We start from the raw sequence: 14,100 nt of genomic DNA, 5'->3' as shown, positions 1-14,100 counted from the left end.
TGTTTGTGCCACTGCTTAATAAATACACTTTTAGTTGTGATTTCCCTCTCTGCATGAAAGTTCAAAAGTAGCATATATTAATGCAGTATGAAGAAGAATGTTTTATTTTAGACACATAGAATCATCATACTGATGTGATTTTATGTATCAAGTGTTCATTCAAGGCTAAGGCAAAATATGGAGATATACTGTGGGGCAAAAAAGTATTTAGTCAGCCACAGATTGTGCAAGTTCTCCCACTTCAAATGATGACAGAGGTCTGTAATGTTCATCATAGGTACACTTCAACTGTGAGAGACAGAATGTGAAAAAAAAATCCAGGAATTCACATTGTAGGAATTTTAAAGAATTTATTTGTAAATTATGGTGGAAAATAAGTATTTGGTCAACCATTCAAAGCTCTCACTGATGGAAGGAGGTTTTGGCCCAAAATCTCACGATACATGGCCCCATTCATTCTTTCCTTAACACGGATCAATCGTCCTGTCCCCTTAGCAGAAAAACAGCCCCAAAGCATGATGTTTCCACCCCCATGCTTCACAGTAGGTATGGTGTTCTTGCGATGCAACTCAGTATTCTTCTTCCTCCAAACACGACGAGTTGAGTTTATACCAAAAAGTTCTATTTTGGTTTCATCTGACCACATGACATTCTCCCAATCCTCTGCTGTATCATCCATGTATCCATTTTGGTATCAACTCAACTCGTCATGTTTGGAGGAAGAAGAATACTGAGTTGCATCCCAAGACACCACACCTACTGTGAAGCATGGTGGTGGAAACATCATGCTTTGGGGCTGTTTTTCCTGCTAAGGAGACAGGACGATTGATCCGTGTTAAGGAAAGAATGAATGGGGCCATGTATCGTGACATTTTGAGCCAAAACCTCCTTACAGCAGTGAGAGCTTTGAATGGTTGACCAAATACTTATTTTCCACCATAATTTACAAATAAATTCTTTAAAATTCCTACAATGTGAATTCCTAGGGGTTTTTTTTCCCACATTCTGTCTCTCACAGTTGAAGTGTACCTATGATGAACATTACAGACCTCTGTCATCATTTTAAGTGGACGAACTTGCACAATCAGTGGCTGACTAAATACTTTTTTTGCCCCACTGTATCGCGTCATGGCCTAAAAACGTTGAGATATTAAAAAAAGGCCATATCACCCAGCTCTACATGTATGCTTCCTTTGTGTTGTGGCTGGCACTTTAATTATCACTTTAACAGTAGCCCTTTGTTGCAACCTGTGGGAAATTGTCATTTATCAGGAATATTCGGCCAAAAGGAATCTTTGTAGGCGACTGCAAAAGAACACAAGGTTCTAGTAGTTGTTGCGATTTCACCGCAGAAGCAAACACCTTTCAATGCCAATACTGGCTTATTTCACCTGGTTCAGTTTCTTTAGCGTCTCCTCCAGTTGTCGGACTCTGGCCTGCAGAGTGTCCGTCTGCCGTCTCCCGGCTGTGATTTCCTTCTGCATGTCCAAGGCCGCTCGGAGGCCTGAGAATGGAGGAAGGAAAACAGAAAAAATAAATACGAAGGCAGAGATGCAGTAAGACACTCCTATACTGCAAAAACTGAAATCTAAGTACGATTAAATATCTCAAATAAGGGTGATATTTGCTTATTTTATGTCTGATAAGATAATTCTTCTCACTCAGCAGAGTGTTTTACTTGTTTTAAGGGTTTTGGTCCTAAATGATCTCAGTAAGATACTACAGCTTGTAATGGAGATTTGATGACTTATATTGAGTAAAACACGCTTGAAACTAGAATATCAACTGTTGCAAAGCTGTGTCAACGCTCTCAAGTATAAAACTACTTATTTAAAGTAATAATTTTCTTATTTCAAGCATGAAAAAAAAATCATGACTTTGACACAATTGTGTTTCATAAATAAAACAGATGACAGCCAAATAGACTTTGCTGTTTTATTTTCATTGAAACAATAGAAAATACGTACTCATATGGTGGTACAGTCGTTATTAGTGAGAATACACAGTGGGGCAAAAATTAATTTAGTCAGCCACCGATTGTGCAAGTTCTCCCACTTAAAATGATGACAGAGGTCTGTAATGTTCATCATAGGTACACTTCAACTGTGAGAGACAGAATGTGAAAAAAAAATCCAGGAATTCACATTGTAGGGATTTTAAAGAACTTATTTGTAAATTATGGTGGAAAATAAGTATTTGGTCACTTCAAACAAGGAAGATCTCTGGCTCTCACAGACCTGTAACTTCTTCTTTAAGAAGCTCTTCTGTCCTCCACTCGTTACCTGTATTAATGGCACCTGTTTGAACTCGTTATCCGTATAAAAGACACCTGTTCACAGCCTCAAACAGTCAGACTCCGAACTCCACTATGGCCAAGACCAAAGAGCTGTCAAAGGACACCAGGAAAATAATTGTAGACCTGCACCAGACTGGGAAGAGTGAATCTACAATAGACCTGCAGCTAGGTGTGAAAAAAATCAACTGTGGGAGCAATTATCAGAAAATGGAAGACGTACAAGACAACAGAAAATCTCCCTCGATCTTGGGCTCTACGCAAGATCTCATCCCTCGGGGTCAGAATGATAATGAGAACGGTGAGCAAAAATCCCAAAACCACACGGGGGGACCTTGTGTATGACCTGCAGATAGCTGGCACTAAAGTAACAAAAGTTACCATCAGTAACACTCTACGCCGACAGGGAATCCTGCAGTGCCAGACGTGTCCCCTGCTTAAGCCAGTGCATGTCCAGGCCCGTCTGAAGTTTGCCAGAGAGCACATGGATGATACAGCAGAGGATTGGGAGAATGTCATGTGGTCAGATGAAAACAAAATAGAACTTTTTGGTATAAACTCAACTCGTCGTGTTTGGAGGAAGAAGAGTACTGAGTTGCATCCCAAGAACACCATAACTACTGTGAAGCATGGGGGTGGAAACATCATGCTTTGGGGCTGTTTTTCTGCTAAGGGGACAGGACGATTGATCCGTGTTAAGGAAAGAATGAATGGGGCCACGTATCGTGAGATTTTGAGCCAAAACCTCCTTCCATCAGTGTGAGCTTTGAATGGTTGACCAAATACTTATTTTCCACCATAATTTACAAATAAATTCTTTAAAATTCCTACAATGTGAATTCCTGGATTTTTTTTCCTTCACATTTTGTCTCTCACAGTTGAAGTGTACCTATGATGAAAATTACAGACCTCTGTCATCATTTTAAGTGAGAGAACTTGCACAAATGGTGGCTTACTAAGTTCTTTTTTGCCCCACTGTACTTATTTTAAGGTATTTTTGGTGTAATTTTACTTGTTTTGGAAAGTCTTGACAAGCCAAATTTTCTTGTTCTATTGGCAGATAATTTTGCTTAGTTCAGGGGTCGGCAACCCAACATGTTGAAAGAGCCATATTGGACCAAAAATACAAAAAACTAATCTGTCTGGAGCCGCAAAAAGTAAAAGACCTTATGTAAGTGTTATAATGAAGGCAACACATTAAGTAGGTGTCTCAGAGGGTGAGATAACTCCTGGAAATTACAGGTTTAAAACTGCCAAATGTATAGATGTGTGTGTCCAAGTAAAGGAAATGACAGGTAGTTTTTTTCACTAGGTGTGAGTTTTTCCTTGCCCTTATGTGGGCTCTACCGAGGATGTCGTTGTGGTTTGTGCAGCCCTTTGAGACACTTGTGATTTAGGGCTGTATAAATAAACAATGATTGATAATAGATGTATTACAATCTTTGCAACCTGGATGTTTGCTGTGGTCTGGAACAACATGATGAACCTTGCTGTGGTCTGGAACAACATGACAGACAATCAGAAATGTCGCCAATTTTACATTCAGAAAATGTGTCATGAGACATGCAAATAAAAATGAAATACACAGAGGACATAAGTAAAGGAAATTAAAATGAGCTCAAATATAGCTACAAATCAATCAATGTTTATTTAAATAGCCCTAAATCACAAATGTCTCAAAGGACAGCACAAACCACTACGACTACGACATCCCCGGAAGGCAAGGAAAACTCACACCCAGTGGGAGGTCGGTGACAATGATGACTATGAAAACCTTGGAGAGGACCACAAATGTGGGCAACCCCCCGCCCCTACAGACACAAATGAAGTGAAGTGAATTATATTTATATAGCGCTTTTCTTGAGTGACTCAAAGAGCTTTACATAGTGAAACCCAATATCTAAGTTACATTCAAACTAGTGTGGGTGGCACTGGGAGCAGGCGGGTAAAGTGTCTTGCCCAAGGACACAACGGCAGTGACTAGATGGCGGAAGCGGGAATCGAACCTGCAACCCTCAAGTTGCTGACACGGCCACTCTACCAACCGAGCTATGCCGCCCCAAATGAGGCATAATGATGCAATATATATATACACACAGCTAGCCTAAATAGCATGTTAGCATGGATTATTAGCACTCCGCACCAGTCGATAACATCGACAAAGCTCACCTTTGTGCATTCACGCACAGCATAAAAAGTTTGTTGGACAAAATTAGACAAAGAGGGAAGTGGCATGAAACACGTCTTTCTGTGGCAGCGTAGGAGAAAGTTGTACGTAACCAAACTATGGTGCGTTCAAGGGCCATCAGTGAAGCATGTTTAATACAAACAGTGGGATTTTTAACGATTAGGAAGATTTTCGCCATGTTTGTCCTCCGACTCAAACAAGTTGAAAAACGTATTCGGGTGTTACCATTTAGTGGTACTGTGCAATCTACTACTAAAAGTTTCAATAAATCAATCAAACATTACCAGAACAACTGACCCCTGGCTTAGTTCAAATAAAATACCCCTCATTTTTGTATTTTTTTTCTTGTTTTTGAACACTGACTATTTCTCAGCGCTCCTTTCATGCACAGTTAATCAAAACAAACTGGACAGATGTGTCTTTGTGTCATTCAATCAGAGATTTAGATCTTACCGTGGCAGTCAGCGCCTTCCAGCGTCCTCAGGGTGCGTTTGACCCGGTCCAGCTCAGTCTGGACTCTGTCCATCCGGCCCTGGAGCCTCAGCACGATGCCCTTGTGCTCCTCAGTCGTGCAGCTGTGGAGCTGTTGCAGCTCTCCGTGCGCCTCTGAACGGGCGCCCACAAAAACACACACAAAAGATGTACAAAGGGGTTACCACAAAGAGCAACACAAAAGATCGGACTCTTGTCATATATAATGTAAATAATGCTTCGTTTTTTTGATGGTAAAGGTGTCCCGATCAATTATTGATATCGGATTATATCCAATTGCAGTCCTGCAGGGTGTTTACTGTATTTGTGCTAAGCCGGTTAATATCTAAATCAAGGGTGTCCAAACTTTCTCCACTGAGGGCCGCACACTGAAAAATCAAAGCAAGCTGGGGCCATTTTCATCATTTTTATTTTAAAGACCAATACAATATATGTATAAAAAAATATACATTTAGGCCTCCACTCGGTTATGATCCCCGGGACCCCGAAGGGTTTTGGTCAAACAAAATATTAAAAAATGTGTCATTATTAAGTATTATTTTCATTATTATTCAAGTTTTAAATCTCGAAATCAACATTAGGAAAAAAATGCAAAAAAACACAAAATATGCAATATTTTCACCCAATACATTTTTTTAGGTGGAATATTTGAGATTATATAATGATTGGAGCCTTAATTTTGGATTTTGATTCATTATTATTTTTTGAGCGATGACACTTAAAAACAAATCACACTATCAATCGATCAATGTTTACTTATATAGCCCTAAATCACTAGTGTCTCAAAGGGCTGCACAAACTACAACACGAACCACCACGACATCCTCGGTAGGCCCACATAAGGGCAAGGAAAACTCACACCCAGTGGGACGTCGGTGACAATGATGACTATGAGAACCTTGGAGAGGACGAAAGCAATGGATGTCGAGCGGGTCTAACATGATACTGTGAAAGTTCAATCCATAATGGATCCAACACAGTCGCGAGAGTCCAGTCCAAAGCTAGACATGGGGAGACCCGAAAATAATACGTTACAGTAATTGAGGCAAGATGTAACAAACGCATGGAGAATGATCTCAGCGTCTTTAGTGGACAGGATAGAGCGAATTTTAGCGATATTACGGAGATGAAAGAAGGCCGTTTTAGTAACGCTTTTAATGTGTGACTCAAAGGAGAGAGTTGGGTCAAAGACAATAACCAGATTCTTTACCGAGTCGCCTTGTTTAATTGTTTGGTTGTCAAATGTTAGAGTTGTATTATTGAATAGAAGTCGGTGTCTAGCAGGACCGATAATCAGCATTTCCGTTTTTTTGGCGTTGAGTTGCAAAAAGTTAGCGGACATCCATTGTTTAATTTCATTAAGACACGCCTCCAGCTGACTACAATCCGGCGTGTTGGTCAGCTTTAGGGGCATGTAGAGTTGGGTGTCATCAGCATAACAGTGAAAGCTAACACCGTATTTGCGTATGATGTCACCTAGCGGCAGCATGTAGATGCTGAAGAGTGCAGGGCCAAGGACCGAACCCTGGGGAACTCCACACGTTACCTTAACGTAGTCCGAGGTCACATTGTTATGGAAGACGCACTGCATCCTATCAGTAAGATAAGAGTTAAACCATACAGGGCTAAGTCCGACATACCAATTCGTGTTTTGATACGTTCTAATAAAATATTAGGATCGACGGTATCGAAAGCAGCGCTAAGATCGAGGAGCAGCAACATAGATGACGCATCAGAATCCATCGTTAGCAATAGATCATTAGTCACTTTGCGAGGGCTGTCTCCGTGGAGTGATTTGCCCTGAATCCGGATTGAAAGGTTTCACATAGATTGTTAGACGCTAAGTGTTCATTTAACTGCCCCGCAACAATTTTTTCGAGGATTTTTTAAATAAAGGGAAGGTGAGACACCGGTCGGTAGTTTACCATGAGGTCAGGCTCGAGGTTAGGTCTTTTAAGAAGAGGATGAATAACCGCTTTTTTGAATGCTAGGGGAACAGTGCCCGAGGAAAGTGATAAGTTTATAATATTTAGCACTGATGGACCTAATAATACAAAGAGCTCCTTGATCAGTTTCCCAGGAAGTGGGTCAAGTAAACATGTTGTTTGTTTTATTCCATTTACACGTTGTAACAATTCCCCTAATGTTATTTCCTCAAAACGAGAGAAACTATTTATTGGGGATCCAAAAGTGTCCTACTCATTAAAGTGTTGAAAAATAAATTATATGGGTTTTTTTTACCGTTTACTTTTAGCAAAATAATCTCCAGATCAACTTCAGATCTATCTGTCAATTATTAGTTTTATTGTTTTTGTTTGTTTTAGGCCCTTCTTAAAAAAACACAAAATATGCAACATTTTCCCCCAAAAATATTTCAAAGTGGAATATTTAATGTGACGTAATCAGAGCCTTGAATAGGTCAATAATTCAAAATGACATTGATTTTGATTCGTTATTATTTTTTAAAGAAAGAAATAGCCTGCATGGCAGCTTTGTGTTATAAGAGTAATAAGCATTGCAACAATTTCTTGTTACATTTTACCTGTTTGCTCTTTTTTACCACTTTTTATGTTTTTAATTTTTTTCAATTGTATTCTTAAAGAACGTCGTGGGGCCGTTAAAAAATAACCAGCGGGCCGCAAATGGCCCCCGGGCCGCACTTTGGACACCCCTGATCTAAATGTTATCCAATAAGCACACAATACCGTTCTTTTTTGTGTTTTAGTCAAGTCATTTACAAAAAGAAAAACATGCTAGACTACAGGTTACTAGGAGCTAGCTGATACACAACAGCTAAGCACACAATAGCACACGAGCTAGACATCAAAGTAAGTGTCCATAATTGAGCAAGATTAAAACAGCACATTTGTCGATACAAACCAGTATCAAATGATTATAGTTATGTGGAGGGGGCGTGGCCTACGGGCCTGCCGCGGAATGGGGTGTGCAAGGACCAGCCTCGAAGAAAGCGACAGGTGAGTGGATGGCCCAGGTGGGCCTTGTTATCTAGTCACCTTTATTAGGAGCACATGGGGAGGAGCTGGAGTGAGAGGACACGAAAAGACAGTTTGCTGGAAAACAAAACCCCTGCACTGATTTATGAAAATAAAACAGTGTTTATTAAAAATCATAATAAGTAACAGGGTTTTAACTGGCTCAAATTGAGGCAGGGATGGTACAACCCTGACCATGCTCCAGAATTTTAATGCAAATTAATATATATTTTTTCAATTTACAGTTTTATGCTGTAAAAAACACTGTAAAACGTATTGTCATTTTTATTAATTTGATGGGTAGTTTGCTGTAAAATCAAAAGTCATGCAGATATTTAAGTACTTATTTTTATTTAGACAAAAAATGTTTGGAAAGTATGATAATATACGGTAATGTGTTGCAATAATGGATACTTTTAAAGTTTAAAAGGCATGCAATATCAAGCAGTACATATTTTTTTCTGTCAAAATTTTTAAAAAATCCATTACATTTAGTAAGAAAATATTAAGTACTAAGTTTTACTAAATGTACATGTTATAATAATGTGTTAATTTTGTAATATTGATCTGAAGAAAATAATTATGTATGTCTAGCTTTAATATTTCATTACAAGTATTTTGCACATTAGAGCAACAGAACCAATGTTGTAATAGCGGTATGGTAGGTTGTGAGTTCAAACCCCGGCCGAGTCATACCAAAGACTATAAAAATGCTTGGCACTCAGCATCAAGGGTTGGAATTGGGGGTTAAATCACCAACAATGATTCCCGGGCGCGGTACCGCTGCTGCTCACTGCTCCACTCACCTCCCAGGGGGTGAACAAGGGGATGAGTCAAATGCAGATGACAAAATTCACCAAACAATCATTGGTACTTTAAATATTTAAGTTAAGTTAAATTTAATATTTTAAAGTGCATAAAGAGGTAGCTGCTGGATGCTGACCACTCATGACTCTTCAAATGTTAAATTATTGTCAAATATGTCAGGGGGTTGCCTCTTGCCACAGTTGTGAACGCCAATGTTTTTTAACAAAAGACTCTGTGTTTTTTTTTATTATCTTACGTAGACCACGCATCTGACAGGAAGTGAAAGTGAAGAAAGCGTGCAGAAGTCTAAGCCGATAACCACAGAGGTTGAGTGTGGAGGGGGGCGTGGTCGGCGCGCCTCCTGCAGGGATGGGGTGTGTATGGGCCGGCCTCGAAGCACAGCGGGCAGGTGATTGGTGTCAGAACGGGGGCTATGGTGTGGTTTGTTTTTCCGGAATGCAAAGGAAGGTGACGGGACATGGCGTGAAGGTAAAGACATATTTTAATTTATCTATAAAAAAAAATTAAAAAGTGCAAACTAAAGGCACAGAACAAACTTAGCTAAAAAAAAACAGAAAAACTACCACAAAAGCAAAACTATGGATATGAAACAAAAGACTCGCTAAACGTGACATGAATAAACAAAACTTACTTGGAAGGAAATGAGCAGAGCGATACGTAACCAGAATGAACAGAGCATGGAGCAACAACAATGACGCCAGGCCGACTGCCTGGCAACTACAAGCTTAAATGATAGTGACATGATTAACACAGTGAAGTGAATTGTATTTATATAGCGCTTTTTCTCTAGTGACTCAAAGCGCTTTGCATAGTGAAACCCAATATCTAATTTTTACATTGAAACCAGTGTGGGTGGCACTGGGAGCAGGTGTGTAAAGTGTCTTGCCCAAGAACACAACGGCAGTGACTAGGATGGCGGAAGCCGGGATCGAACCTGCAACCCTCAAGTTGCTGGCACGGCCGCTCTACCAACCGAGCTATACCGCCCCACAGGTGCGTGAGTCCTAAACTAAATCCGGCGTGTGAGTCCAAATGAGTACAGGTGAAACCAATGAGTTGTCATGGAAACAAAACAAGGGAGTGAAAAAACAGGAACAAATGAAGTCTTGAAGTAACATAACACAACTAAATAAAACATGATCACCAAACATGACAATTGGATTACCCAGCTGGGACTGATATCATCCGATTTTTGAAATAGGTAAAGTAAGAAGGAATATAAAATAAAAATGTATTTCAGTTTTAGGAGTTAAATGGTGGAACAAGGTCAGTGATGAGCTGGAGACATGTCGTTATTTGTTAAGGTTTAAGAAAACCTTGAAAGGTGAAATAATTGAAAATTATAAAATATAGTAACAATTACTTCCATCCCATTGATTTTGTTTTTAACGTTGATGTTCCGGGCAATCTAATTTTCAGTGAATGTACAGGACAGGCAAATTTAGCTTATTCGTTTTTCTGTCTTTTTTTTGTGTGTGTAAATGTGTATGATTGTTAAATATGTCTCATCTGTACTTCACTAAGTTAAGTGAATTGTATTTATATAGCGCTTTTTCTCTAGTGACTCAAAGCGCTTTGCATAGTGAAACCCAATATCTAATTTTTACATTGAAACCAGTGTGGGTGGCACTTGGAGCAGGTGGGTAAAGTGTCTTGCCCAAGAACACAACGGCAGTGACTAGGATGGCGGAAGCGGGGATCGAACCTGCAACCCTCAAGTTGCTGGCACGGCCGCTCTACCAACCGAGCTATACTGCCCCACAGGTGCGTGAGTCCTAAACAAAATCCGGTGTGTGAGTCCAAATGAGTACAGGTGAAACCAATGAGTTGTCATGGAAACAAAACAAGGGAGTGAAAAAAACGGAACTAATGAAGTCTTGAAGTAACATATCCATCCATCCATCCATCATCTTCCGCTTATCCGAGGTCGGGTCGCGGGGGCAGCAGCCTAAGCAGGGAAGCCCAGACTTCCCTCTCTCCAGCCACTTCGTCTAGCTCTTCCCGGGGGATCCCGAGGCGTTCCCAGGCCAGCCGGGAGACATAGTCTTCCCAACGTGTCCTGGGTCTTCCCCGTGGCCTCCTACCAGCTGGACGTGCCCTAAACACCTCCCTAGGGAGGCGTTCGGGTGGCATCCTGACCAGATGCCCGAACCACCTCATCTGACTCCACTCGATGTGGAGGAGCAGCGGCTTTACGTTGAGTTCCTCCCGGATGGCAGAGCTTCTCACCCTATCTCTAAGGGAGAGACCCACCACACGGCGGAGGAAACTCATTTGGGCCGCTTGTACCCGTGATCTTATCCTTTCGGTCATGACCCAAAGCTCATGACCATAGGTGAGGATGGGAACGTAGATCGACCGGTAAATTGAGAGCTTTGCCTTCCGGCTCAGCTCCTTCTTCACCACAACGGATCGATACAACGTCCGCATTACTGAAGACGCCGCACCGATCCGCCTGTCGATCTCACGATCCACTCTTCCCCCACTCGTGAACAAGACTCCTAGGTACTTGAACTCCTCCACTTGGGGCAGGGTCTCCTCCCCAACCCGGAGATGGCACTCCACCCTTTTCCGGGCGAGAACCATGGACTCGGACTTGGAGGTGCTGATTCTCATTCCGGTCGCTTCACACTCGGCTGCGAACCGATCCAGTGAGAGCTGAAGATCCCGGCCAGATGAAGCCATCAGGACTACATCATCTGCAAAAAGCAGAGACCTAATCCCGTGGCCACCAAACCGGAACCCCTCAACGCCTTGACTGCGCCTAGAAATTCTGTCCATAAAAGTTATGAACAGAATCGGTGACAAAGGACAGCCTTGGCGGAGTCCAACCTTCACTGGAAACGTGTCCGACTTACTGCCAGCAATGCGGACCAAGCTCTGACACTGATCATACAGGGAGCGGACTGCCACAATAAGACAGTCCGATACCCCATACTCTCTGAGCACTCCCCACAGGACTTCCCGAGGGACACGGTCGAATGCCTTCTCCAAGTCCACAAAGCACATGTAGACTGGTTGGGCAAACTCCCATGCACCCTCAAGAACCCTGCCGAGAGTATAGAGCTGGTCCACAGTTCCACGACCAGGACGAAAACCACACTGTTCCTCCTGAATCCGAGGTTCGACTATCCGGCGAAGCCTCCTCTCCAGTACACCTGAATAAACCTTACCGGGAAGGCTGAGGAGTGTGATCCCACGATAGTTGGAACACACCCTCCTGTCCCCCTTCTTAAAGAGAGGGACCACCACCCCGGTCTGCCAATCCAGAGGTACCGCCCCCGATGTCCACGCGATGCTGCAGAGTCTTGTCAACCAAGACAGCCCCACAGCATCCAGAGCCTTAAGGAACTCCGGGCGGATCTCATCCACCCCCGGGGCCTTGCCGCCGAGGAGCTTTTTAACTACCTCAGCGACCTCAGCCCCAGAAATAGGAGAGTCCACTACAGATTCCCCAGGCACCGCTTCCTCAAAGAAAGACGTGTTGGTGGGATTGAGGAGGTCTTCGAAGTATTCCCTCCACCGATCCACAACATCCGCAGTCGAAGTCAGCAGAACACCATCCGCACCATACACGGTGTTGATAGTGCACTGCTTCCCCTTCCTGAGGCGCCGTATGGTGGTCCAGAATCGCTTCGAAGCCGTCCGGAAGTCGTTTTCCATGGCTTCCCCGAACTCTTCCCATGTCCGAGTTTTTGCCTCCGCGACCGCTAAAGCTGCACACCGCTTGGCCCGTCGGTACCCGTCCACTGCCTCCGGAGTCCTATGAGCCAAAAGAACCCGATAGGACTCCTTCTTCAGCTTGACGGCATCCCTCACTGCTGGTGTCCACCAACGGGTTCTGGGATTACCGCCACGACAGGCACCAACAACCTTGCGGCCACAGCTCCAATCAGCCGCCTCGACAATAGAGGTTCGGAACATGGAACATGAAGTAACATAACACAACTAAATAAAACATGATCACAAAACATGACAATTGGATTACCCAGCTGGGACTGATCTTCCAATCCCCTGCCTTGCTTATCATCAGCAGCCGGGCCGACACACGATGGTGGAGTTAGAGTTTGAGCCGGATAAAAACAAACGGGAAGAGCAGCCGAAAGACTGAAAAGTTGCTCAACAGAGTGCTGACCTGGCGCGTGTGTGCACAATAAAGATATTATTGAACCTGACCACCGGGCTCTCAAGAAAGTCTGTCCCGATGACGGGAACCCACAAGAGGGCAACGTCTACATTGAGAAACCTACTAGTGATGGCGAGCAGGCGCCTGTGCTGCACCTCCAGCTGGGCGGCGAGTTGCTGCTTCTCCGGGTCCTGCGCCTCAACACGCTGAGGGTCTGCAGCCAGGTGGGTCTAACGAGAACAGAAGAGAGAGTGACAATCAGCTTGCAGTGAGGAGGTCCTCTCTTGCTCGTGCTGATGAGGACGACCTTGTCCCCGCGGAGGGTGTTTGTGGGGCGACAGTGCCGGGCCGTCGTCCATCTGAGACCTTAGACCAGGGGTCGGGAACCTTTTTGGCTTAGAGAGCCATGAAAGCCAAATATTTTAAAATGTATTTTTCGCGAGATCCATATAATATTTTTAACACTGAATACAGGTTCAAACAATGATGATATCTATAAAACAGACAAGAAGCAAGGAATTAAACAGAGACAAGATTCAATTTAGCTCAATGAGGAGAAATAGGTAGACTTGTACCCTTGTACAGTGTCGTCCCACGTTCTGACAAGAGAAGTCTATGCCTCCTCTTTTATTTGGACTTTCCCTGATTACAACAACTAAATGCATGCATTTTTAAGTAAGACCAGTATCTTTAGAGTATAATAAGTCTCTTATTGTTTTTAATAACTTTGTTATTCTGAAGCTAACCAATAATAAATTAAAATACTTTTTACCATTAATGCGATTTCTTGAACAAGTGAAGTGAATTATATTTATATAGCGCTTTTCTCTAGTGACTCAAAGCGCTTTTACATAGTGACACCCAATATCTAAGTTACATTTTTTAAACCAGTGTGGGTGGCACTGGGAGCAGGTGGATAAAGTGTCTTGCCCAAGGACACAATGGCAGTGAACACTTAGCGTCTAACAATCTATGTGAAACCTTTCAATCCGGTTTCAGGGCAAATCACTCCACGGAGACAGCCCTCGCAAAAATGACTAATGATCTATTGCTAACGATGGATTCTGATGCGTCATCTATGTTGCTGCTCCTCGATCTTAGCGCTGCTTTCGATACCGTCGATCATAATATTTTATTAGAACGTATCAAAACACGAATTGGTATGTCAGACTTAGCCCTG

The 14,100-nt window shown here is 42.6% G+C and overlaps 1 protein-coding gene across 11 annotated transcripts in view; it reads right to left on the bottom strand.

Annotated features, from left to right (window-relative positions):
• The window catches only part of LOC133549733 (coiled-coil domain-containing protein 158-like), a 100,301-nt gene that overhangs the window by 57,932 nt on the left and 28,269 nt on the right, over positions 1-14,100 (bottom strand). For all 11 annotated transcript variants that reach the window (XR_009806169.1, XR_009806173.1, XR_009806172.1 and 8 more), the window contains 3 exons: positions 13,045-13,150; positions 4,935-5,087; positions 1,392-1,504 (listed from right to left, as the gene is read on the bottom strand). Coding sequence is in view for 1 of the 11 variants with exons in the window: in XM_061895477.1 (XP_061751461.1) it covers positions 1,392-1,504; positions 4,935-5,087; positions 13,045-13,150 (372 nt within the window). In the remaining 10 variants the exon portion in view is untranslated. The remainder of the gene's footprint in view (positions 1-1,391; positions 1,505-4,934; positions 5,088-13,044; positions 13,151-14,100) is intronic.

Source organism: Nerophis ophidion, linkage group LG01, assembly GCF_033978795.1.
Source record: "Nerophis ophidion isolate RoL-2023_Sa linkage group LG01, RoL_Noph_v1.0, whole genome shotgun sequence".
Classification (NCBI taxonomy): Eukaryota; Metazoa; Chordata; class Actinopteri; order Syngnathiformes; family Syngnathidae; genus Nerophis; species Nerophis ophidion.
Note: the sequence above shows the minus strand (reverse complement) of the source record. Positions and strands in the feature narration are given on the sequence as shown.